At 33.7% G+C, this 26,980-nt stretch overlaps 3 protein-coding genes across 3 annotated transcripts; 2 read left to right on the plus strand and 1 right to left on the minus strand.

Moving 5' to 3' along the window:
- Positions 1 to 8,147: 8,147 nt before the first annotated feature.
- LOC130726038 (ent-kaurenoic acid oxidase 1-like) lies at positions 8,148 to 12,870 on the plus strand. The gene is made up of 8 exons (XM_057577248.1): positions 8,148 to 8,374; positions 10,129 to 10,606; positions 11,089 to 11,352; positions 11,705 to 11,794; positions 11,875 to 11,953; positions 12,267 to 12,373; positions 12,488 to 12,603; positions 12,720 to 12,870. Exons 1-8 carry the CDS (start codon positions 8,148 to 8,150, stop codon positions 12,823 to 12,825), a joined length of 1,467 nt encoding a protein of 488 aa, XP_057433231.1. The 3' UTR covers positions 12,826 to 12,870.
- Positions 12,871 to 14,617: 1,747 nt separating this feature from the next.
- LOC130724639 (ent-kaurenoic acid oxidase 2-like) lies at positions 14,618 to 18,831 on the plus strand. Its single transcript, XM_057575918.1, has 8 exons — positions 14,618 to 14,996; positions 16,321 to 16,798; positions 17,337 to 17,600; positions 17,779 to 17,868; positions 17,955 to 18,033; positions 18,127 to 18,233; positions 18,326 to 18,444; positions 18,561 to 18,831. Exons 1-8 carry the CDS (start codon positions 14,740 to 14,742, stop codon positions 18,664 to 18,666), a joined length of 1,500 nt encoding a protein of 499 aa, XP_057431901.1. The 5' UTR covers positions 14,618 to 14,739; the 3' UTR covers positions 18,667 to 18,831.
- A 558-nt stretch (positions 18,832 to 19,389) lies between these two features.
- On the minus strand, positions 19,390 to 26,454 carry LOC130723664 (telomere repeat-binding factor 1). The gene is made up of 7 exons (XM_057574774.1): positions 26,295 to 26,454; positions 25,648 to 25,825; positions 25,300 to 25,514; positions 25,029 to 25,113; positions 21,487 to 21,570; positions 20,262 to 20,615; positions 19,390 to 19,932 (listed from the first exon to the last, which is right to left on the minus strand). The coding sequence occupies exons 2-7, from the start codon at positions 25,795 to 25,797 to the stop codon at positions 19,918 to 19,920; spliced, it is 903 nt and encodes a 300-aa protein (XP_057430757.1). The 5' UTR covers positions 25,798 to 25,825; positions 26,295 to 26,454; the 3' UTR covers positions 19,390 to 19,917.
- Between the last annotated feature and the right edge of the window lie 526 nt (positions 26,455 to 26,980).

The following is a 26,980-nucleotide window of genomic DNA, read 5'->3' on the forward strand; positions in this document are numbered from 1 at the left end:
TTACTTTTCCCTGAAATTGGTCCTTCTAGAGAGGTAGAAGACGATGTGGTATTTGATGCTTCTCCTTTGGCAGAGTTTTTAGATGAGTCCCATTTTCCTCCTTCGTCAGCTGTGTGCAGGTTGGATGTTGACCCTTCGCAGGCCTTGTCGGTGTTTTCCCCTTGTATTCATCGGCTAGGTATTAGAGGAATCGTTTTTAACGATAACTCTCTGGGTGCTATTTTAGTATCCCTTGTGCGTAGCCTCGTCTTTAGAGATGGGAAGATTGTTTTGGCTTTGTCTGTTGACAGCAGGATCCCTTTGTCTTTTTTGAGATCTTCCCCTGATGTCTTCTTGATGGATGCTTTTCTTGGTCGTTCCCTCTTTGGTTTGCTTCACCTTCGTTCTCTTCCACCTCCCGTGGTTGATGGGGGAGCCTTTGAGTCTAACTCGTTTCCCCCGAGTGTGACTGATGATGTGCTTGGCTTTTTCCCCTCTGAGCCTGAGTGTCTGACCCCGTTTGATGTTGATGAGGTCCCTCGACATCAGCTCTCTGATGTGTCTGTTGGTTTGGTTGCACCGTCTTTGGTACCTTTGGCTTCTCTTCCTCGTAGGAGAGGACGCCCAAAAAAGGTCAAGAGAGGTCGCAAACCTCTCCAGGAGCCTCCGGAGGGTTGTGTGGGTTTGGTTCAGGTTGATGGTGGAGGTCCTTCCTCGAGTGCGTTCTTGCCCTCGGTTTGTTCTACTCCGCTGGTTTCAGAGAGCACTCATCGTGGCCGTTATTGGACGCGGGCCACGAAGGCGTGGATGCTTGGTAAGCTTGTGGGTTGTTCGTTTGACGGTGGGGACGAGGCCGCTATCCGTGGTCTGGCTGAAGAAATGGAGGAGTGGTGGCCGCCTTGAGCAATGTTATGCTCTTGATGTTGGCTTTTGGTTTTGGTTTAGGTCTTCGCTTTCGCATCCATTTGTTTTTCTCTTTTTGTTTAGGGAGGTTCTTGTTGTTTATATTTTTCAGGGATGGTTAAGTGATTGTGTATTCTTGTGGATGATTGAGGACTTTTGTTTTTGTATTCCTCTTTGTCCTATTCTCGAGCTTAGCCTCTCTATTATTATATATATTAATATATTTGAATTTTCAAAAAAAAAAGAAGTTTAAAAATATAAACCTTTAGCACCCCACTTTAAATTACCTAATGATGTTACAACAACCATTCATATTCTACAATCATATTCTCATATGCTTTCTATTATTGCATAGGAAATAAAAAATGTCTTAAATGTGCATATATGCTACATATTTTTATAAGCACAAAAAATTTTACAAAAATATTAATGCAATTTAGAAGTTACATATAAATTAAGAGAATAATTTAGAAGAAGTTTAAAAAAATTTAACCTTCAAAATTGGTTTAAAATCCTACATCAAAGTATCTAATCATGACACAAAAATAAATAATTAAATCTAAGAGAAAAAACCATTCCACTTCTATAACTCAATTCCCATTTGCTTACTATATAAATAACAAAAAAGTCTTCATCTCAACACACAATTTTCCACTCAAAAATCTTTATCTCTGAAACGATTTCTCACCCTTTCGCATTGTTGCATATGCCTCAGTCTCAAAAATAGATAACTTGGTTTGCAAAAGAACCATTGTTTATCGCCCTCTAAATGAGGCTGAAAGATGAAGATCACAAGCATAATTCATCAAATTATGGATCTTCGACCAACGACACAAGTAAGTTTCGTTCATATCAATTTTTTAATTCTTTCTTTTTTCTTATCCAATTTTTCTATAAGTTTAACATTCATGAATCCACGATTATCATATAATTCCTAATTCTAACATAGAATCAAATCAATCGAGCGAAGGAACTTCTGTGAGGTTTCAACAATCTAACATTTCTAATCGTAAAATAACTTTTATTTGATTTATGTTGTGTTGGTGGTTTGTTTATTAAATTATTTTTATATATTCTCTAAAAAATATTTTCAATGTAAATATTTGTATACCACAACAAAACACAACATTGTGAATCCCCCATGTAAAGGGTTTGGCACGAAGCATAAATTCACGGTTCAGATAAACCATGTCAACGACGAAGGAACTTCTGCAAGTATTCAACAACCTAACATTTCAAATGGTATGTTTCCAAAACAATAAAAAATTCAGTTATTTTGTGTCGTTGCTTGATTATCTAAATTGCTTTTATATATTCCCTAAAAAATCTTTTAAATGGAAATATTTGAACAAAACAATGCAGCAAATCAAAGCATAACAATATGTATCTCCCATGTAAAGGCCTCGACACGAAACCGAAATTACATTTAGCGTTGTGTCTCACTAAAACCATCCTAGGAAAAACCCAAATGGGATAAAAGCCTATGGTAGGAAAAAGAGTACACATAATTCAATAGGTGGTCTAACTCAAAATGATATCAGCGAAGATGAAACTCAATTGCATTGTTAAAAAATGGGTGGGGGACATTCCATGCATCTTTTAGATCTCGGTTAGGATATTGATTCTTCAAGTGTCTTGACTTTCCACTGACACGAAAATTTAAATTATAGCATATTTTTAATAAACTCCCCTTATAAATTGCTAAGCAGCTTCACACAATTTTGACCACGATCATGTTTTATCTGATGAAGACGAAGATGTAGACCATGATTGCTCATCAGGTGATTCACTTATGTTAATTTATTTTAATGCATTTTTCATATAATTTATATCGATATTTATTTTACCAAAAAAAAGTAACTTTCACAAACTGACATATTTGTTCAAGTATATTTAATTTAATTAAAAAATGGAATAATAATAATAATCATAATAATAATAATAATAATAACAATAATAATAATAATAAACATAACTCATTATGTTGCTATAAAAGTTTACCTCATTTAGAATTCCATGATATAATATTTTTTAAAGTTTATAAACCAAGCAAATATGTGCCAAAAAAGGATGATGATGATGAAAGATACACTTTTTCATCAGTTTTTTGTTTTTGTCTGTTAGCTCATAGGTTCCAGTTATGAATATCATGTTTTGAATGTGTCTATTCTAACTATTTTAGACTGATACAATCATTCTATATCAGAATGAACTCTTTTTTTTTTTTAAGTTAGTTATTTTGACCAATCCAATCTTCCAAGTTCTATTTCAAAACCTAAGGAAGATTGTGTTAATGAAAGTAGGCACTTCTCTTTGCTCAATTGAAAAATTATAAGGTTGATCTTTTTAATGACAACAACTTCTACTTATTTTTCTTTGGATATTTTGCTATAGACCTTGAATGGATGTTGTTTGTTTTGGTACATGTGTTCTTCTTTTCATTTATCATTTCCTTTATTTATGCACCCACAGACTACCATAATGAGTTCTTTTGGTTTGTTTGTTCATCCTGTTAAAAAACATAGAATTCCATGAAAGGTTATCCCCCAGCCCTCAATGACCCATATTGTATACCTCAGACACGGTGGTGCTTCTACCTGTAGGTTGTAGGAGTCATGCTGTGAAGGTTGTACCCGTGTCAAGTCTCTATAATGGCCAAATGGTATATGATGCTGCAACAGAGGATCTCATATCATAACATTCAATGTAGTAAACAAGAAGTGTTGGACTTCTTTCCTCTGCACCCCACTGGAACTTTGGAAGGAAAAACAACAATAGACAAGGGTTCAGTTTCTAAGAATAGTTCCAAGTATTCTTTATTTTTATTTTTTTTAATTCTTCTACCTTTATGTTAAATTTAATTTTGATGATTTTTGGAGAACATGTAGTGTTCATTTGATTTTTCCATTCTAAAACTCATGAAGGTTGTTAAGTTTTGTTAGGACATCACAAAACAAAACAAAAAACGTTAAATATTGATATAAAAACTAAATTAAATCATTCAATATTTAGAAAACAACCTCAAAGAAATATAAATATTACGCTTCTTAAAAAAGTCAAACGCATTTATTGAAAAACTAAAAAAAATTCAAATTTATATTTTCTTATACTTAAGTAAAATTAATTTTATTATGTTAATTTAGAAACTCTATTTTAATAATCATAACAAAAATAATATAAATTTTAAAAAATTTCATGCTAATACACAGAAAGACACGGGTCAAAAACTTTTCTACAAAATAGTTTTGATACATTAACAAATTAAATAATTTTTTATCCGTTAACTAATATTATATCTAAATTGAATTTTTAATGAATTTTGGTCATTCTTTAGATATAATAAAGAAGAAGTTTTCGCAACTTTGAGGGTAAAATAATAATTTAACAATTTATTATACTACATTGAAAATTTGACTATAATTATTTTGGTAAAAATGCAAATTATTCTTCTATATTCAATATGACCGTTCGTTTCATAACAATCTCATTGTCCTTTTGCATTCCAAATCTATTCACTAAACTTAAATATAAAAATCAATGCATTCACATAGGGGTCCTAAGAACCTTTGAAGAGACCTTCAATATTCTTCAGTTTCTTCAAACCTTCAATATTCTTCAGTTTTTTTAAACCTTCAATCTTCTGTAAAGCTTAAATTATAGGTATAAAAATACCTATTTGTCCATACTTTTTTGCCGGTTTTCGTATATGATTTCATAGATTTGTTGGTTCATTGATTTGTATGTGTTTCACTAAGAATTTTCTTTTTTTGCAATTATTATATGCTTTTGTTCTTTTTGGATTCTGAACCTTTTATACACTTTTAGGTGTTCTAAAACCATACAAATGTAGGTGTCCAATAGTGAATTATATTGTTTTTATGTACACCGATCTTTTTTATTCGGATTCTTTCCTTTCTTTTTGGTACATCGGAAAGATAAATTACACCCTCTCGGGATTGATCTCTAGACTTTCCTCTCCCCTACCCATATGCCCCCCACCTCTTACCACTTGAGCTATCATTAGAGACTCAGTTTCTTTCCTTAAATGTTAATCACTTCACATATTATAAAAAAACTTCACATTTTATTTTGAAACTCTTCACATTTTCAAACGTTAAGTGGATTAATTATATGAAAGACATAAAAAACATGAAAAATAAGATGGTTTTATGTTGTAAATCACCCCAATTTAATTAGTGTGATCAAAACAGTATCATGATTATGGAGTCATAAATATCTAATAAAAGAGTTATCTTTGTAACTTATATCCTACTCTATTTGCCTCATATCTTATAAATGTCCCAATTTCTTCTTCTTCTTTTTTTTTAAATATGCTTCGTGCCAAACCCTTTACATAAGAGATTCACATTGTTGTGTTTTTTTGTGGTATACAAATATTGATGAGGTTCATTTTGACAATAATCAAATATTCATACCGTAAATGAGATATTACTCAACTTACTATTCATATGTTTTTTCGTTGATTTCAAATACTCTAATTGGACACAATACTGTTTGAGCTGACAACATTAATATCATGGTGGCGTTAGGGCAAAAAATATGTTTAAAACTATGAGGGATCATCACATCATCACATTGGGTAAACAGCAAACACAAGTGTGTTGAACACCTCATTTTTCACCTAAAATCTTAAAACATTAGGTGTATGATTCATGTTACTTATAAACAGCTCAAAATTGTCATTTTATTTGTATGTTATACTTACTCACACTTGATAATGCCCTTTATAATTATTTGAATAAACAAAATAAAATTAACACAAGTTTTTTAAAAATTACAGACGACAAACAAAAATGAATATCCCCGTGCATCGCACGGGTAAAAAATACTAGTATATATATATATATATATATATATATATATATATATATATATATAGGGTGTATCAAGTGAGAACAATGTTTATTGTAAAATCGTGACCATACAATTCTAAATGGATGGTTGAGATTTAATGTCACTTAATGATTATGTAACTTTTAAAAAAATTATGTGATATTATGTTTTAATCTTGACCATTCATATTAAATTTAATGGTCACGATTTGACGCTCTCTTCTCTCACAATAAATATTGTTTTCACTTGTGTGTGTAATATTATGTTTTATATTTATACACATGTGTTTAAGAAATATGTAGTAATGCAAAAAGGCAAAGTGATCCTTTTGATTAGTGCAGTTAAGTTATTATTAATGCATTTTTCATTCAAAATGTTCTATTCTGTAATTTCTTAATCAACGCTTTATGAGCATGTATTGGTTAGAATTCTCAAATACTTCATTTGAGGTATAATTCTTACTCCTACTATAAAAACAATTAACAACTAACATTTGTCTATATATAAAAAAAACTAGACTAGAAATAATTTTAGAAAAATTAAAATAAATTAGGCTTAATCATCAAATTAGTCCATATCTTTGTCTCGATGTCTGAACTAACTCCCTCCCCGGAAAAATTTGTGGAAAAGGTCTTCTTCTTTGTAAAACGTCTGGAGCAAGTTCTCGCCAGAGTCCGGGAGCTCTGCAAGTGATGAAGTGGCACGCAAACTGGGTTAAGTGAGCTAACATGGCCTATGGTCGGTGTAAATTGTAAAATTCTTGGGGAGGTGATGACCTCTGCCAGCCCCTCCCTAGATAGATGATGTGATAGAAAAAGAAGAAAGATATAAATCAAAAATAGATGAAAATAAAATGGAACAGAAAATAAATTGTCAAATAATCAAAACTCAAGCATAATGTTTATATCGTTTTTATTTAAATTTATTAATATTATATATTTTCATATATGGATAGGGGACTAAGGTAAACTTAAGTGAAATTATATATTAGAAATAATATATATACGCAAGAGCTCATTTAAAAAAGAATCATTAAAAAGAAAAAATCAAACTAAGAAAATATTTGTGTAGGTAACGGTCTTTGAGTTGCATTTATCCTTGAGAGACAACCAAACCTAGTAACCGAGGGGAGGGATATTGAATCATCTAAATGCGATTAGATCACATAAGTAAAAGGGATTAAATTCATGCGTTTTAAGCCTCATCTTCAGGAAACGGGGTGAAAGAGGATATTAGAGGAGTCACGCTAATCAATGAGTACTCTACTTATTACAATATTAGAACTAACAATATAAAAAAAATGAGATGCCCATAGTCATCATTGTTAAACACAATTACCGTATTGGAGACTCTTGGCTCGGATTGATAGGTACGAGGAAGTTTGCATAATTTCTTGAATGACCTCTTTCTGGCATTCGATCGCCAAAGGGTTTATCACCATCTGCGAATCTGTTAGTGATTACCAACGTATCCACTCCAAGAGATATTTGACCATTTATAATTCTTATTTTCCCAAGTTTGATGACCGAGAACGAGAATGATGGGTGCTATGACACTTTTCGCCTCTTGTGGAACAAACACTGGAATTTACTTGCTCTTTGTGGATCGCATGGTTTGTTTGTTGCCTTCTTGACATATTCATTAGTCATAGTATAGATGAATGAAATACAGTTATTGGTTCCTCACAGCAGCGCCAAGGTTTGGGTAAGTGAATACCGAACATGAGTTTGGAATGTTGTACGCTTGTAATTAGATTGGTGAACAGGGACGTTCCTCCACATAAGAGCTTCCTTCTTCTAGTATCAAGTGATTAGGTGGGCATCAGAGGTGGGTACCTCCCTGACACTCTTACGCTCGAGTTAGAAAGGCGGGAGAGAAATAAGGATTGAGGTTGAACAATTAGTGTGTACCCGAAGCGTGTCTATATACGTAGGGTTACAAAAAACCATAAGAGAATCAAGTTGAAATATTATGTGATAGAAATTATCTCGTAATTAGATATGTTACATAGTAAGGAATATTTATTCTCATAACGCATACAACATCATCAATATTGTGTCAAAGCATTGTATATTGTTTTATTCCTTAACAATGATAATTCTTAATAAATTAAGTGTTAATATTATATAATGGTAGGCATTCAGATTTTTAAACGATCAAATTTATTTTTTATTTAATAAATTTTATTTAATTTTTTATTAAAGAAATTTAATTATGCATTTTCTTCTTTATAATATGTTTCCCATAATATCCTATTTGACTAAACTTAAATCTTAAAATTTTACCAAATGTATTATTCCTACAACGCATACCTCCCCTAATTTATTATAAATACAAAGAAACTGGGGGAGGGTCATTTGTGAGTTGGGAGATTTGGGGTGGAGTGACTTCAAGTTTGAGTGATGATGATGATGGAGATTGAATCCAAGTGGGTGGTCTTCATGGCCATTGCTGTTTTCATGTTGAGATACCTTCTCAAGAATGTAAATTGGTGGTTGTATGAATCTAAATTGGGTAAGAAGCAGTACTCACTTCCCCCTGGTGACATGGGCTGGCCCTTCATTGGCAACATGTGGTCTTTCCTTAGAGCTTTCAAGTCCAGGGACCCTGATTCCTTCATGTCCTCCATTGTCTCTAGGTACAATTCATTCATCACACTCAGTCTATTATATACAATTATACAGGTTCAAATAAGTTTTTAGTTATCTAAATTATTATTATAAGATTTCATTTTGATCACTAACATCTAATTTTTATATGATTTTTGTTTTACTTTTATGTATAATTTTCATATCACTTTATAATATCTCATTAAATAATTATGTGGCTAACAAAGAGTGATGCCGCTAATACCACATGTCAAAAGTAATCTTATGTGAATGACTTGTTTAGTGGTCAGGATAGAGAGTTGGATAAGATAAAAAAAATATAAGGACAAGATAGACTCTTATCTTATGTTGTGTTTATGGTTGACATGGTAATGATATGATATGTATTGAATAGAAAGTACATAATGTTTTTTAAAACTTAATTCTTTTTAAAATGAACTAAAATTAATTTGATTTTTATTAATTAGCTTATTTTAGTTTTCTTGAAGGTAGCCTATTTTAATTAAAATTATATATGTAACAGGCAAATTTTCTTTTGAGTAAAAAATACATAATATTTTTATAAAATAAACTTTCTAAATTAATTTTTTTAAAAAAAGTAATTATTATAATAAAATTAATTTTTAATATTTTTGTAAATGAGCCTATTTTTTAAAAATTAACTAGAATTTAATTAATTTTTATTAATTATCCTATTTAAATTTTTTCTCAAAGGGAGCATATTTTAATTAAAATTAAAATATATATTTAACCAATTGGTTTTAACTTAGTAGTGGCAAGTGATAGAAAATAAAAAAAATAACTAAATTTTTAAAAATATCATTAATTTTTTTCAAAACTACTTTATATTTAAATTATAAATTATTATATAAGTAGAGAAATAATTATACATAATATCAATTCTTTATTATTAATAATTATAAATAATTTTTTTTCACAAATAAATAATTGTTACACCGTACTATAAAAAATTAAAAACTAACATAAAAGTTAGTGTGTTGTTTTTTTAATAAGAATATTCTTATTTAATTGGAGACTCTATCTTTTATAATTCTCCAATGCATAATTGATGGGAAAAAAATCAAGAAAACGGGACTAGAAATAATTTTGGAAAAATAAATATAAATTGAGAATAAATAAAATGCTACCAAGTACCGACCACATACTATGTTTCTTAATTATTTTGATTTTATACATCTACCAAATGAAGAATTAAGTAGGGTTGGTTTGGTTTAAGAAACATTTTTCATTTTCATTTTATGAAATTAGTTTTCATTTGCAAATTGTTAAAATTTAAAAAACATGTTTGTTTTGACTTTTTATTTCCATTTTCACCCTGCCACCGCCTTTTACCAATACCGCCACCATCATCGCTGTCACCACAGCTGCCATTGTTGCCAATTGCCATTACCACTACCACTAACCTTAACAATCATTGTCACTGTTGTCACCACCATCTCCATCACCACCCACCACCCACCTCCACCACCACTGCCACCATTGTTGTCATCCCTAACCACCACCACCAACCATTGCCGTTGCCGCCACCATCAACCTCCACTAACAGTGCTTTTATCTCACTATTTCTATTGTTTTCTTTTATTTTTTGTTTTCAGTATATTTTAGAAAAATATTTCTTAAGAATACATTTTTCTGAATATCAAGGAAACCAAAAGACTCGTACCTATTTGAAATTGAGATTATGAAGTGTGAAGTTTCATTATTGATCATCGCAAGTATGATGACACATGACATTTTTTTAATGATCTAATTAATTATAAAGATATGGACGAACCGGAATATACAAGGCCTTCATGTTTGGAAACCCAAGTGTGATTGTGACAACCCCTGAAGCATGCAAGAGAGTTCTGACAGATGACACTAAATTTGAACCTCGTTGGCCTCGCACTATATTAGAACTCATGGGAAAGAAGTCATTCGTTGCAATTGAGTATGAAGAACACAAGCGCCTCAGGCGCCTGACATCATCTTCAATCAATGGGATGGGAGCATTGTCTCTGTACTTGACATACATTGAAGAAAATGTTATAAGTTCCTTGGAGAAATGGTCCAACATGGGAGAAATTGAGTTCTTAACTCAGATGCGGAAGCTTACTTTTAAAGTCATCATGCATATTTTCCTTAGCTCAGAAAGTGAACCTGTCATGGAGGCTTTGGAAAAAGAATTCACAGAACTTAACCACGGACTTAGAGCCATGCGGATTAATATTCCTGGATTTGCTTACCACAAGGCATTCAAGGTAACATCATTTTACCTTATTAAGCACTCAGTATGTGAAAAGTTACATAGAGTTTATTAGAATTTTGTTTTTTTGCTTCTAATTCTAATAAAATGGATTAGAATACAGCTTATGAAAACTTTGTAGTTTTTAGGTACAAAACTTGCCATTGCCCAACTTGGATTAACCCAATTGAAAACAGGTTATGAGTTTAACTATTATCTCAATGTTGGTTTAGGGTTCGAACCCCTTGTGACCAGTAAAATCTCGATGTATGGGCAACACAACACTCTTCAGAGAGATCATCGGGTGCTCCTAGGGCCATGCTAGTGTAATGTAAACCGGCTTACCGTAGTACCCAGCTATGCATACCTAAGAGTGGGCCTCTGCGGATCTCCTCAGCATGTCATTGGCAACCTGCCTAATAGTCTAGATGTGTTTTCTCTTTGTTCAACCATTTTTTATAAAAAAATTACATCTATTTTAATTTTTTTGGATTTCAGGCAAGGAAAAAACTAGTTGCCATATTCCAATCTATTGTGGATGAGAGAAGAAAGCAAAGGAAGGAATTTGTACCCCAAAAAGTCAAAGATATGATGGATGCTTTGATAGATGTTGAAGATGATAAAGGGAGAAAGTTGGGTGATGAGGAACTAATTGATATAATGTTGATGTACGTGAATGCTGGTCACGAATCTTCAGGACATGCCACCATGTGGGCGACTTATTTCCTGCAAAAGCACCCAGAATATCTCCAAAAGGCTAAGGTATCATGAAGTTATTCAATTATCATTTATAGTCCATATATTCACAATTATGAATGGACAAGAGTTTAATTTCTATGCACCGACGGTGTAAAGTTTTTTTACACCGTCAACCAATCAGATTTCAAGGATGTGAGAAAATATCTCTTTTTATTCAATTTCATTAATTGACGTGGCACATCCTTGAAATCTGATTGGTTGACGGTGTAAAAAAACTTTACACCGTCGGTGCATCATCCTTTTTCTCAATGGACAATAGACATGCACTTTAATCACTTCATTAAAATGTCACCACATCTTACTCTTACACTGTAATACAAGAATTTAACCTTAATATAGTTTAATCATTGAATAGGCAGAACAAGAAGAAATTATAAAGAAAAGACCTCCAACACAGAAAGGATTGACTCTTAAGGAAATTCGACAGATGGATTTTCTTTATAAGGTATATATTTATTTATCTCATGTTAGTGACAATTGATATTGGACCAATTATTAACTTTTCAATTTTCTATATTTCCATAGGTGATTGATGAAACATTGCGTTTGATTACAATCTCACTTATGTCATATCGGGAGGCAAAATCTGATGTCAATATAAATGGTTAGTGTTATGCGTATTTGGTGAATTTAGCTATATGATGTCTTCTTCTCCTTTCTTTTGAACATAGTTTTGTGTAAGGTACAAATGATGGCGATTGACTTGCACGATTGATGTTCATTACATCAATTGTTTGATAATAGCGTCATGTGACAAAATGTCGATTTGAAAATGCAATATACTCTTATACAAATTACAAGTGGTATGATAATATTTTCTATCATTAATTCTAACCTAGAAACCAAAATTCATTTTGAATTGAGAATCAATTGTAGGAATATTTAAAACATTCACTAAATGTACATGGTTGATACAGGTTACCTCATTCCAAAAGCTTGGAAAGTGTTGGTTTGGTATAGGTCAGTTCATCTTGATCCAGAAATATATCTTAATCCAATGGAATTTAATCCTAATAGATGGAATGTAAGTTTCAAAGTTTTTCTTTTTTTAAACACACACATATATGTATATGTATGCTAAACTTCTACATGTGATTTATGATTTAATTTTCAATTTGGTGATGTGCATTTTTAGAAGGAACACAAGGCTGGGGAATTCCTTCCCTTTGGAGCAGGGCGTAGATTGTGTCCAGGCAATGATCTAGCCAAAATTGAAGTTGCAGTTTTTCTTCATCATTTCATCATGAATTACCAGTGAGTAACCATAAACCTATTCTCCCATTTTATACATCTTATTTCATCATAAAAATAATTTATTGGTTGTAACAAGCATTTCTTTAACAATTTTATGTGATTTATTGATTACACAGGCTTGAACAAGTTAATCCTGAATGCCGAGTGAGATACTTACCGCATACAAGGCCCATGGACAATTGCTTGGCAAGGATCAGGAAATGCTCACCTTCATCAACCTAAGATGGAGGACAGGATTGACAAAAAAAAAATGGAGGACAAGGGATGACTTTCTGCAATGTGAATTTCGATCAATAAATCTACAAACCCAAAGCTAGTTTAAGTTATTTTATTATGGTCGAATAAAGTTTATGAAAGAAATGTTGGATATTGGTGAACTGTCACAATTTATTATTTATATCATAATATACTATTTGAATGGTTGTGATTTGAGATATTTCATTAAAAAGATCCCTACATATTTTCAGTTTTTTTAGGAAAAGACAACGCCATTAACATGTCTGATGAACCCGATTATCCAAACCAACCAATGTAATTGGTATGGATTTGTTTGATTAATTGGTTTACTTGATCTTTGTTGAAGTAACAAGTTTGAATGGAATAAAATAAGCATGACATTGGATGGAGAACAACTATTAAATTGTTTATAAGTGAAATGACTCACGCACACATTATCTTAAGGCTTTGTGGTGAATGTATATGGATGATATCCAAATCACTTACGCTCTTAGATCAATATGAATGGTGAACTCTCAACTCCCTCATGACTCACGTTGTGACACTAATACCGAAAGGGGCTGCGGGGAATAAAAGAAATATCAATGTTTTAAAAACTGGATCGGTTGAGGGCTTGAGGCACCGGTTAAAAGGTTCAATGGTTCAATTGTAGTCAAACCATGGTTAAACTTATAGTAGGTAAATAATATTTGAAATTTATTGACTATAATATATTTAGTATATTTTTTCATGTAACTGAACCTTAAAAATACAAAAAAAAGGGGAAATACCTACCATAAAAATAGATAGCTCTCACACAAAATAGAGGAAAGCCCTCATAAATGGGTAGAAACCCATTGGGTTAGGGAAGAGGTGGAGAGTCTCTTTCCTAAAGATATGAATATGCAATCTTACCCCGCCAAACCTGGCAAGGTGGCCCGTGAAGTTCAGCATAATCAGCGCCAAACCTGGCAAGGTGGCCCGTGAAGTTCAGCATAATCAGCTGGAGCACTACTCATAATACAAACACACAAGGATTCGACAAAAAAACAAACAAACACACAAGGATTCGACAGAAAAACAAACAAACACACAAAGACAACCAAAAAGAAAAAAAGCATCAATTATTCAACAATTGGAAAGTAGAATCTGCCATATTGTTTTTATTTTTTGGGTAAAAGACACGTACATTTCATATGTAATGATGGGAGTTCCCATGGCATTCAGTGTTTTCACCTTGTACTAGCCACTGAGGTCTGAGGTGATTACATTTACTTACATTCTACTCCGTTAGTTACTTTAGTGTGGTAGATCATATCCTAATCAATAGTTTCTAAAGTATTATTATTGTGATTTTGTGTTTATTCACAATGAAATTATTAAATAGTATCAATCACTAAATAAACCTTAGGGAGTGGAATAAAATAATTCATGTTTAATAATGACTAATGAGTATTGGTTCTAAATGAGGCAGAGTGGAGTGGACTGGAGTGCTGCAGTGGACAAAAACAAAATTTGGGAAAAGAAGGCCGGCCAACTCTATCTCTATGCATGTCTCTGTTCCATTACTTTTAGCCACCCACAACTGTCAGTCACAACAAACCTCATTTTATATTAGATTAAATGGTCAAATTGGTCCGTCAAATTAAAAGTATGAAATAGCTCATGCAATCCTCCGCGATTGTGTAAAATATCGATCAAGTTGATTTTTGTGCTCTAAAAATTAACCTGACCGATATTTTACACGAGGGCATTGAGACTAATTATTTTTTAAGAATGAACTTATCAGCCTTGAATACTTGCTGGACCAATTGACTTCCTTTTTTGCTGTTGTCGCCTCTTTTTCTCTATCACTCATCACTCTTACAAAGACCATGCTCTTAACTATTACTTATAAATACTAAGAAAGAGACTGAGGGAATGACATGCATGATGATGATGATGGAGATGGAATCATCAAAGTGGGTGGTCTTCATGACCATTGCTTGTGGCTTATTGGTACTGAGATCTATTCTGAAGAGTGTGAACTGGTGGGTGTATGAGTCAAAATTGGGAGTGAAGCAGTACTCACTTCCCCCAGGGGACATGGGGTGGCCCTTCATCGGCAACATGTGGTCCTTCCTCAAAGCTTTCAAGTCCAGGGACCCTGATTCCTTCATCTCCTCCTTTGTCTCCAGGTACTAATAACCAACCTTATCATTCATCACCCTCACTTGCATGTATTTATAACCCAACAATACATGGCTTCATCAATTCACCACCATTTCTGGGAACAACAACACACACAATGACACAGATCTCTCTCTTTCTCTTTCTTTCTCCGGATTCGTAATGGAAGCATAGGAAGCGGAATCATGGCCCGATCCACGGGCCTACCCCAACTTTACTCGGCCCGAGCCTTATCCCCACGTTTCGCGTAGGGATGGGTGTGTCGGGCCGTTGAGTTTCCCCTTCCACCTCACTGTGTGGCCTGAAAACCCCCAACTATCTACAGTTGTTAAAGAGTTCCCATTTTAAAATTTCTTCTTATGGAAAAAAGGAAAAATAGGTGGTAGATTCGTAACTTTATTATAGGTTATTTTTTAGATAAGAGGAAATCTTATTATTATAAGTTACTTAAAAAGACTGCTTACAATCCGTACGGATTTTTCATTAAGCGTTTTTTATAATAAGCATTTATCACATAAACACTTATTCATAAGTTCATAATTTAATTTGAGAATTTTTTTATCGGTCTAATTTGAAAAATCTGAAAATAAGTTATGAATAAGTATAATCTCTTATTCATAAGTTAATCTGAAAATTTTATGAAAAAAAATCTTTAAACAGATTAGATTATAGGTAGAACATAACTTATTAACATTAAACACTTATATAAGTATTTATACTATATAAAATAAGCTTAAGCCTTTTCAAACAAAGTCTTAGTTTGTAAAAGAAATTTGATTCTAATTCTGAAATCTGAATATAAGTTTTGAAGCTTAGGTCATGTATGTATTGTTCAATATGCCTTTCCATTTTTTTGGTTTTAAGCAAGTTATCCCACAATTAGTAGCTATGAGAATAATTATTCATCTTGTCAACGCACTAAGCATATAAGAGTTGGAAATAAATATGCCTTTGCACCTTTATGCACACTTTATCTGAAAAAGAACAAAAAATTGACTGGAAGAAGTTTTATAAATTCTATTTGGGACAAAAAAGCAAAACGTTGTTGGATGGGACAAAAGATGATGCAAACAATTAAAACCCCTTAACAAACTTATGTAGTAGGTTGTGTATTTTGATGAAAAATTGACATTATATATGCATTAATAATTTTAAATGTTTCCTTTTTCTATTCTTTTCTATCTTAACATACGGTTACGCACTTGTTAGCATTTCCCAAATACAATTTAGTAATATGAAATTGAGATTTTGGAGTTTGAAGTTTCACTGTTGATCATACCATGTATGATGTGATTATGCTAACATTTTTTGTTCCATGATCTGGTTATGAAGATATGGACGAACCGGAATGTATAAGGCCTTGATGTTTGGAAAACCAAGTGTAATTGTGACAACACCTGAAGCATGCAAGAGAGTTCTTACTGATGATACTAATTTTGAACCTGGTTGGCCTCGCTCTGCAATAGAACTCATTGGAAAGAAGTCATTCATTTCAATTGAGTATGAAGAACACAAGCGTCTTCGGCGCTTGACATCATCCTCAATCAATGGCATGGAAGCACTTTCTCTGTACTTAACATACATTGAAGAAAATGTTATAAGTTCCTTGGAGAAATGGTCCAACATGGGAGAAATTGAGTTCTTAACTCAGATTCGGAAGCTTACTTTTAAAATCATTATGCATATTTTCCTTAGCTCAGCAAGTGAACCTATCATGGAGGCTTTAGAAAGAGAATACACAACACTTAACTATGGAGTTAGAGCCATGCGGATTAATATTCCTGGTTTTGCATACTACAAGGCATTCAAGGTAACTTCTCAGTATAATCTTATTCTGTTTAGCACTCAATATGTTAAACAGAAAACAGTTTTAATTGGCATTTTATTTGCTTCTGATTTGAATAAAATGTAAAGTAGCTTTACTAACAGCACTAACTATATTAAGTGGTTAACGATAAAACTACCTGACACCTGTCATTACTTGAGGAAAGCTTTTTGACAATCTTATCCTACACTTGTTTGATTGTGACTACATGTTTTGTGGTCCATACAAAGTTGAAACCATTTTAGTTACAACATCTAATCAATTTCTTCCTTTAAAACTAAAGCATATATTGACCAGCTACTTCACTTTTTAGATCTTAGGTGTTTTGTTAAGGTTAGTTATTTAACATAACACTTAAATACTGTAAACATTTCAATATCTTCTGAAATTAGAGAATAAGTTAATAAAGCTAATGTGAAATTGAACCCCATCTAAGTTCTATTGCTGAGTCAGGGTACTTTGCCTATGAAAACCTTATGGTTATTTAAGTACAATACTTACAATTTTTTTGTTTTGATTTCAGGCAAGGAAAAATCTAGTTGCCATATTCCAATCCATTGTAGATGAGAGAAGAAACCAAAGGAAAGGATCTCTAGCCAAAAAAGCCAATGATATGATGGATGCTCTGATAGATGTGGAAGATGATAAAGGGAGAAAGTTGGGTGATGAGGAAATCATTGATATAATGTTGATGTACTTGAATGCTGGTCATGAATCTTCAGGACATATCACCATGTGGGCGACTCATTTCCTGCAAAAGCACCCAGAATATCTCCAAAAGGCTAAGGTGTATATTATCAAGTTATTCGATCATCATTCATAGTCCATCTAAATTTATTGTTATGAGTGGACAATAAACATGCACTTTAATCACTTCACTAAAATATCTCCATATCTTACTCTGCATAACAATGAAATACCAGAATTTAACCTTTACTTCATAATATTTTCTAATTATTGAATAGGCAGAACAAGAAGAAATAGTAAAGAAAAGGCCTTCAACACAGAAAGGGTTGACTCTTAAGGAAATTCGAGAGATGGACTATCTTTATAAGGTATGCATGTGTTGAGCATGTTAATGGCAATTGATATTGGATCAAGTGTGATTTATACTGTTTTCATTTTTTCTACATCTTCCTAGGTGATTGATGAAACAATGCGTATAATTACTTTCTCACTGGTGGTCTTTCGGGCGGCAAAATCTGATGTCAATATCAATGGTTAGTCCTTGTTCTTCATATCTAGTTAGTAAAAATGCAGTCTCCTCTTTTTCATATCACAAAAGTACTAACTTCACATGGAGGATGACACAGGCTACACCATTCCAAAAGGTTGGACAGCGCTGGTTTGGTTTAGGTCGGTTCACCTTGATCCTGAAATATATCCTAATCCAAAGGAATTTAATCCTAATAGATGGAATGTAAGTTTGAAAATATTAAATTTTGGCATGTATTCTACACTTCTACATGTGATTTATGATTTAATTTCCAATTTGGTGATGTCTATTTACAGAAGGAACACAAGGCAGGGGAATTCCTTCCCTTTGGAGCAGGAACTAGATTGTGTCCAGGCAATGATCTAGCCAAGATGGAAATTGCAGTTTTTCTTCATCATTTCATCTTGAATTATCAGTGAGTAGCCATAAACCTGTTCTCCCATTTTATACATCTTATTTCATCACAAAAATAATTTACTGGTTGTAACAAGCATTTGTTTAACAATTTTATGTAATTTATTGATTGCACAGGCTTGAACAAGTTAATTCTAAATGCCCTGTGAGATACTTACCACATACAAGGCCCATGGACAATTGCTTAGGAAGGGTAAAGAAATGTTCACCTGCATTAACCTAAGATGGATGAGAGCTCACAACTATGGCTCTTTGTAGTTGACCAAAACAAAAAACTATGGCTCTTTGTAGTATGAAAATTGATTGTCATGCTAGTCGTCAAATAAGTTTGTGTGTTTGAATGTGTGTTTGTACTTACGTTCAAGTTGGCGAAAAAAAGGTTTAACAAGTTCCATAGCCTACACAAAATCAGAAATAAGTATAATTACCAAAGCTCCATTTACCATACTTTTAAGCACTGGCTACTTGTCAAGCACATGGTCAAAATGTTCTAAAAATTGGGCAAAAGTAACTTTTGCTTAATTAGCTGCTCATTCAAAAGAAAGAATCCAAGTTTCTATTTCATTTGACTAACGACTCAGGATGGTTTACTATGTGGAAATGAGAAACGACTATAATATTTATGAACAATTCAATTCTTAATTTCTTTCTACCTTCATTTCATTTCAGACAAACTGAATGATTATAAGAAGTTAGGAATTACGTCAACGGCTGAAATGAATAATTTTATGAAGAATTTAGTTAAGTAGAATAAAAATGATGAAGAACTTGAGTAACAAGTAAAAATTAAGGGACTAAATCTATCTAAAAAATATAAAGGGATCAAAATCACATACCAACCACAATAAAGGGATTATAAATGCAGCATTAACCTTCATCTCAAAGAGAGATCAGATAGAATCTTTGGGTTGGTAAACAGGTGCAATTTCAAACAACTACTTGCGTCTCATACAAAAAATGACCTTTGTTCGCAAATATGGCCAGTACATAATCCATTCATTTACATGAACAAGGAAAATTTATATTGAACCTATAATCCTTAACACCACAACCAGGGGTGCATCTGAAATCAGGCTTTCATATGAATTTTCTTTTGTAAGGTCGGTGACCTGGCACTAATTGCAATAGAATAAATATTGGAACAAGGAAAATTTATATTGAACCTATAATCCTTAACACCACAACCAGGGGTGCATCTGAAATCAGGCTTTCATATGAATTTTCTTTTGTAAGGTCGGTGACCTGGCACTAATTGCAATAGAATAAATATTGGAACAACTACAACAAAGATTCAAACAATGTTTCTATCTATCTACAAGAAGGATACTTCAAGGATAATCTTCTAACAAAAAGCGAAACCTGCAGAGTCACTACAAAAGTGTCTGCAATATATGCCAGCAAGATATAAATATGTATCTGGCTGTCTGTCCCAGTCAGTGCCATGGTTCATCTTGTCCAATTCATCCGACTATCATCAAGAAGGTATAATCTGCAAATTAAAAAATGCAAAAAAGATCAAAACACTACATTTATCGGAGAGATATACCAGAGAATCACTAGCTGCCAAAATGAATGTCTCCAAAATGATAATTTTTCCCTCCACAACCAAATCACTTGTGGATCAATCTGGATGATTGGTTTTGAGAAAGATATGTGCTACCTAATCTCATGACTGGGTTATATAATAAAAGCAAATAAAATAAGATTCACGTTATCCGAAGTATATGCAAAGACAAAACTCATTCTATGTTGCATACAAAAGAATCTTTCTACGTGTCCTATTGATGTCAAAAGAATAAAGGAAAAACTGAGTTTTACCTTCTTTGGGGTGTTTCTCTCTTTCATGGTCTTCATTGCAGCTTGTGCAAAAGCTTCTGCAGCCTCCGCCTCAGCTTCTGCAGCCTCTGCCTCTCGGGCTGCCTCTTCAGCTTCTGCTATGGCGGCTTCTGCTTCCTCGACTGCTCGAGCAGCAACTGCAGCTGCTTCTTGTGGAGTCATGGACCTTAACCTTGCTATTTCTACATCTATCTGAGACTTTGTCTGGATGTTGGCCTCATCCTTCTCAAGGTTCACAGAGGCTTTCTGCCTCCCAGTTAATAATGACATGGATGAGTTTCTTCTTCTCTCTGGATATGCTGGAGTAGTAGGTGCAATCCTATACCGGCGCTTTACCTAAAAATAACAAACTCAACCGATGAGTAAAATCTCCAATTGAAACAACTAAATATAATAGCAAAAATGAAAAGAGTAGCATCTAGAATATTTGTCAAGCTTACATAAAATAAAATGCATGACCTAAATCCAGACAAACTATTCATTCCTGAAAATTATACAATACATAATTGTCTCCAATTCAAACCAGAAAATACAGATTTTGTGTAAATCTATGTCTGAGTTTGCAGCCAAACAATGTTTAGTTGTATACCACAGTCCTAGCCAATTAATCACCCAATGCCAGCAGATGTATGTTGGCAAACAGAGCATATAAAAACATGAGCAAACCAGTGGCATAACACTATTTCAAATAGATATATTAATCCTGGATAAAAAAGTTGAAGAGGACTGTTTCTCAAAATTTTAACCTTGTCATAAGCCACAAATTTTAACCATTTCACCAACATCTTTCCTTATTCTTTTTTGCTATCTCCCCCAATCCTCTTGTCCTGGCATTCTTAATAGAGCCATCACTTATTTCATATTTGGCTCAACTTCCACCCCACACACTGTCATGCAGTATTATATAGTCAGCAGCTAATCAACCAGAGCTTAGATTGATATTTGTCCATGAAACAGTGAAATCTACAGCAGTGTTCATGTAGAGGAGAGGAGAGCCCCCCTTATAAAAGCCAGGATGTAAAAGACAGGACAGCATCTATTATAAATAGGAGCTCCATGTTTAAATCTCATTCAACAAGTAACGAGCAGTGCATCTAAACTGGTGAGTGGACAAACAAATGCCCTAGTGAAAACAAATGCCCTAACAAGCAACGGCAATTTTATTGCATGTTTGCATCCGATGGATATGTAACATGTTGAAATATACCTTGATCAGTTTTCCACTAGCTGTCAAAAACTTCAATTTTGCGGACAACAACATTTTGAAGTCTGACGGCGCCCAGTATTGGTCCTGCATATTACAAGGCGATGAAACTCAACTGAAGTTGAATGCAAAAACAATATTACATACAAACTAAAAAATAGAGCAGCATCCTATCCAATGGAATATTGAACACTTGGATTTCATCAGTAACAAACCAATATAATGTCATTTCTTAACTATAAAAAAAAGTCAATCGAATGTTTTTTTAAATTACAAGCCAATTGAATGTTGAAACAGCATTACATTTTTAATTTTAAGCATCATCACAATCATATGAAGTTTATGCATTTTTACTGGATGCTAAACCAATAAAAAAGGGAAGGAGAAAAGGGAAAATAACTGACCCACTAAGGGATAGAATGAGCTCACTTCACTAATCGTACTGAACTATAAAGCTTGCACAAATTAAATTTCATAACAGGCCTGATTAATTTATGCACAAGTACCATACATAATCCAGGGGTTTTTATACAGTCTTATATACCAAACAAGCAACTATCATGAAAATGCCAACCTTGTTAAATGGCATCACTGGTACTTAATACATATTAACATTTCACCTTGATAACATAAATTAGAACTCCCAGCATTCAAAGAATGAAGATTTCCTTAATTCATAAGGAGGTACATGGTTCAAGTTGTAAATATTCCGTCATTCTACAACTGATACGATAAGCGCTTCCAATGCCCTAGCCCATAAAAGGGAAACCTCTAATCCTACACTATAAGCTTGCCTTCTGTCTCAAATCTCAATTATATAAGTTGCTCCTATTAACCTTAGGCTTGCTAAAACTCTATCAACGAGAGCAAGGTTGTCAAACTCAAGATCCTAGCTACAATCATAATGTGGAAGTAAGATACTACCAGAAATAATACGGTGTGTGTATCTATAGTCAAAATAACCTTAAAGCCACACATCCCTGTTAGCACACAGAAAAAAGAGCCAAAACAGAACACGAGTACAAATTAAATGCAGCAATGGTAGATCTACACCAGCAGTGGCGTAGGTGAGAGATAAGAGGGAAGATGTGTGAGTGAAAGTACACAGGAGGTAGATTAAGCTATAAATTATCAGGGATGAATTCTATGTGAACGAGACAAATCTGATGAAGTTGTCATTGAATAGAAAGCTTGCCCAAAAAGTCATCCAACTGAAGCAGCCAATGGCAGATAGTGGCTGAAAAAATAGTGTCAGGCTGCAGTAGGACGACATGGCACAGCTGTGTAACAGAGTGTCTAGGTAAGAGGGGCAACAATGCAGAGGGGGGGGTGGGGGTACAGTTTCAGAAAAGGCCACCGACAAATATGAACTGAAAAAAGGAGGTGCCAGAATGAAATCACAGGAGATGGCTAATCAGAAGGAAGAAGAGATAGAATCATGGCAGCCAGTACATTGCATATGCAAAGTGCTGGGCAAGCACTCACAGTAAGATGCCGAGAGGATAGTTCGTCCACCGAGGAAGGAAGTGTCTATGCAGCTGAGCTATGCAGGGATGTTGCATATGCTACAGCAGGGTTGTCTCAGAGAGCATATTCGGCTAAGGTTTTCAATTGCTTATGTTTAGACTCCACTTGTGTAGGGATTTACTCGAGTGACCAAGGAAAAATATTAGAATTGTACCCTTTGGTGAAACACCGCCATTTTGTTATTTTTTAGGGGTTTATTTCAAAAAAAAATGACTCAATCAAATAAGCTGTAGACTCACAATTCAGTCCGAGTTTGCACGGGTCTACTCGACCAAGCATGAAATTACCACAAACAGGTTTTCAGGCGAATTTCCGACCTGAACTTGCAGAGTCGTAAAAGTTTATGAGTCAACTCATGAGTTTGACATCCATGTTTAGCAAATAAATGCAATTAAATATTCAGCATAATCAGCATTCTATCTTTCCTTATTTTTTGTATTAATTAATTTTATTTTTCTATTTCCAATATTTCTCGCTGTACAGCCTTACCACTGTAAATAAGTATAGTCTCTTGTATTCTTGTACAAGCTGCAAATAATATTCATAGATTGATTTCCTAAAACATGAGTTAGAAACTATTCCTCAAAGCGGATCCCGTGACTTTGATAACACATTGAAATTTTAAGGTTTAGCCTTTCAGGTAGAGAGGAAGGAAAAGGAGAGAATAGAATCAATAGATAATAAACATTCTGAAATTGATATTTACTAGAGATAAGATGATGAGCTAGATGTAATAAAAGCCAAAGTACTAATCCTTAATCATACTAAATGACAAATAATTACTTGACTCTTAATCCTAATTAAATAAGAAAACAAACCATGAAATACGTACACAAATCTTGAGAGATTTTTTATCTAAGATATTCTTAATTTATCCCAAGATAGAAAAATTATTTTCTGAGATATTTGTATATATTCTAACCTTGGTAGCCTGAATCGTGGTCTTAAGATCGCATGGTTCTACAGGTTCAATGGCCCAGAGCGATCCAGATCCTGCTCTGAAACACAATCTGGTTGAGATCGCATAGGATAACTGGGCCTACTCATAAGTCATAAAATCGGTGGAATTGTGTGATCTCATTGTGTCGGACCACAAATGGGTTTTAGCCGCTTAACCTGTGACCCGATGGCTGAAACAAACAAAAAACCATGTTTCTCTCAACCCTAATTGATAGTTCCAGCCGGTGTTTTTCTCAATTGAGTCATACTTTATGCATTTCATTCATTTGAAACTCACCTTCTTCACTGTTCCTCTTCCGCGCCTGTGTTTCTCATCAACTCAATAGCTTCAATGTCGCCAATGAGCAGCTATGCTTTTCCTCCTCTGGTTCCTTTATTATTTTGTGCTGTTCTGGTGCTTAGTTTGCCAGGTTTTGGTCTAGATTTTCAGAGCTTGATTTGCAAGTTTAGTTTTGGAGCTTGGTTTGCTGTTTTCCTCTTCCTCCAGTCTCTGTTTGGTGTTTTTTCACCGTTTCACTAGTGTTTGGTTCTCAGGTTGGCTTGGAGGTTTTCTACTTTGCTGCAACACTTAAAATGTCTTCAAAAGGTGCTGGTGTAATTTTAGACTTACAGGTTCTATACAAGCTCCTTATGGATTTTGAATTTAAGTTTAATTATTTGTAGTGAAAACTAGTGATTTAAAGGTTTTCCCTCCTTATGTTTGCTATTTTATATGCACATATACGAATATCTATGCATGAGCTCCTTATAGATTTTGAATTTAAGGTTAATTATTTGTTGTGATTTAAAGGTTCTTTCCCCTTATTGTTGCTGTATTACATGCACCTATGAATATCTACAAACACAGACACACACGTGAATTTTGTAGAATCATGATAGTTTTACGGCTCACGATCTACATTTGCTCTCCCCTTCCCAATTCTAAGTAGGATCTCAATTTTGACTACCTTGATTCTAACATCAGAAACATAAAGTTTGAATACCAACATGCCAACTAATGAACTGAATGCATTAACAGTAGAGCAAACATAAGTAATATTCAAAAATCAAAACCATACCTCTATGTAAGCAGCAATATTTGTCTTGTTAGAACCACCAGGCTCTTTCAAACTAGTTATTGCTTCCAGTATAAGGTTATCCAACCTGTATAATGTAAAATAGTAAACGATACCAGCAATTAAATCACTTTAACACACTTGGTAGTCCATAAGAATTCCCAACGGGAAAACAATTGCAAATAGCACTACCAAAGTACCACTTTTCTCCACAAGCCGGGTAGGTAGAAATATTAAACTAAATTACCACATTAAAACACAATAAGAATCCAACCTTACAATAGACTTTTTTGGACCAGGAACCTGAACCATATCTCTTGAAACTTGAAGAGGCTTAACATCAACAATTTCTTCATCACTTGGAACAACAGTGACAGCCATAGAGTTGTCGTCCTGTTTTGCGTTCTGATGCACCCTTCTGACTGACAACCTAGACTTTTCCCTGGAGGTCCATCCATTTGCCATCACACTCAGATTCCTCCATTTATCCTATCCAAATTCCAAAACCAGAGCACGCAAACAAGTCAAAATGAAGAACGATATCGATGGTCCAACATTAATTCATAACAACATAAGGAAACAAAACAAAGCACCAACATAGCTGCTACCAAGATAACCAAACCTTGAGATCCACATTCGACCGCAGATATAAGACACTGTTATACTCCGGATCCTTGAGTATCGTACGCCATTTACCAACTCCATGCTTGACCACCCCAGCTTTAAGTGCTGCTTCCTCTTCAGCAGTCCATTTTTGCTTGGGAGCACCCATCAGAGTAGCACAAAAAATATTCTCTCAGCTGCAAGCAACAGTATATATATAATCACCAATTTTACAGAATCATAAAATTATATAGAAACTCATACCACCATATTAATACATTTCCTATCTAATATTGAAAAACAATACAGATACAATTAATCATAAGAAAATAAATTTTTCAATTTTATCCTACAATTTTGATTTCAAAGATCACCCATTATTCAATTCACCACAAAAACTAAAAAAATCCATTGTAGAAGCTGAGCGGCAATGAAAATCCTCAATTCAGTTCTTAACTTTGATCAACATAATGGAAGCTACAGAAACATGCAACCCATCATCCAATCAGATGAAAAATTCAGAATTTCAACATCAACATGAAACCCAATCAGCATTATTCATCAGAAAAGGGGGGACAACACTGATCCTAAAAATGGTTCACCAGCGAAACCCTAGAAGAAGAAAATTGTGAAATTGTGGGAGAATTACGAAACAGATGAAGAGACCTTAATGGGAATTGAAGGAAAACGAGGAAATTGGGATTGGAAGGTGAGAAATCGATCGGTGCTTAGAGATTCCCAGTTTTGTTTGCATGCCGCGCCAAGTGCCCTAACCAGACAACAGTTCAGGAAGACCCTAACTTCATGAAATATATATCACCTAATCATATAGATCAAAATAAATAAATATATGGAAATATGCTTAACTCACAAAACAAAAATTGTAAAAAAAAATTGATACTCAATTATAAGAACTTAAAATTATGATACATTGGTCGGGAAAAGAGAGAACTACATGAATTATCATACATTTACGTTAAAAAAAAGTATACTTTACAAAGGAAAAAAAATTAATTTGAATGCTCAAATGTGAAATGATGGTCGGCGTGTGAATGTAAAATGACTTTCGCGGGAGATTGTGTATGTAAACATGCTAATAAAAGTTTATGGTAATAAGGAAAATGTACGGGGTTATGAATGCTAGGGACACGAAAGTAAGTAAGTTGTTATCATTGGTTCGAAATTTTCTTATATTGCGGCATTTCTTTGTGATTTCTGCCAATAACTAACTTTAATTGGTCTAACATAGAATTCTTCCATTTCTTGCTTGATTTCTTTCGTAACAATCAGCACTGCTCTAGTATTAATAATGTACTTTCGATATAGTAATCCTTCGACTTGGATCCGTTGAG

The sequence above is a fragment of the Lotus japonicus genome, chromosome 6 (genome assembly GCF_012489685.1).
Source record: "Lotus japonicus ecotype B-129 chromosome 6, LjGifu_v1.2".
NCBI lineage: Eukaryota > Viridiplantae > Streptophyta > Magnoliopsida > Fabales > Fabaceae > Lotus > Lotus japonicus.

Bases quoted from the DNA above. Each gene is read 5' to 3' on its own strand.
- LOC130723664 (XM_057574774.1), bottom strand. From the start codon at position 25,797: ATGGGTGCTCCCAAGCAAAAATGGACTGCTGAAGAGGAAGCAGCACTT. The intron at 25,515-25,647 runs GTTTGGTTATCT...GAATTTGGATAG, and splicing joins GGTCGAATGTGGATCTCAAG to GATAAATGGAGGAATCTGAG. The intron at 21,571-25,028 runs GTATGGTTTTGA...TGTAATATGCAG, and splicing joins ATATTGCTGCTTACATAGAG to GACCAATACTGGGCGCCGTC.
- LOC130724639 (XM_057575918.1), top strand. From the start codon at position 14,740: ATGACATGCATGATGATGATGATGGAGATGGAATCATCAAAGTGGGTG. The intron at 17,869-17,954 runs GTATGCATGTGT...ACATCTTCCTAG, and splicing joins AGATGGACTATCTTTATAAG to GTGATTGATGAAACAATGCG. The intron at 18,234-18,325 runs GTAAGTTTGAAA...GTCTATTTACAG, and splicing joins TTAATCCTAATAGATGGAAT to AAGGAACACAAGGCAGGGGA.
- LOC130726038 (XM_057577248.1), top strand. From the start codon at position 8,148: ATGGAGATTGAATCCAAGTGGGTGGTCTTCATGGCCATTGCTGTTTTC. The intron at 8,375-10,128 runs GTACAATTCATT...TTAATTATAAAG, and splicing joins ATGTCCTCCATTGTCTCTAG to ATATGGACGAACCGGAATAT. The intron at 11,795-11,874 runs GTATATATTTAT...ATATTTCCATAG, and splicing joins AGATGGATTTTCTTTATAAG to GTGATTGATGAAACATTGCG.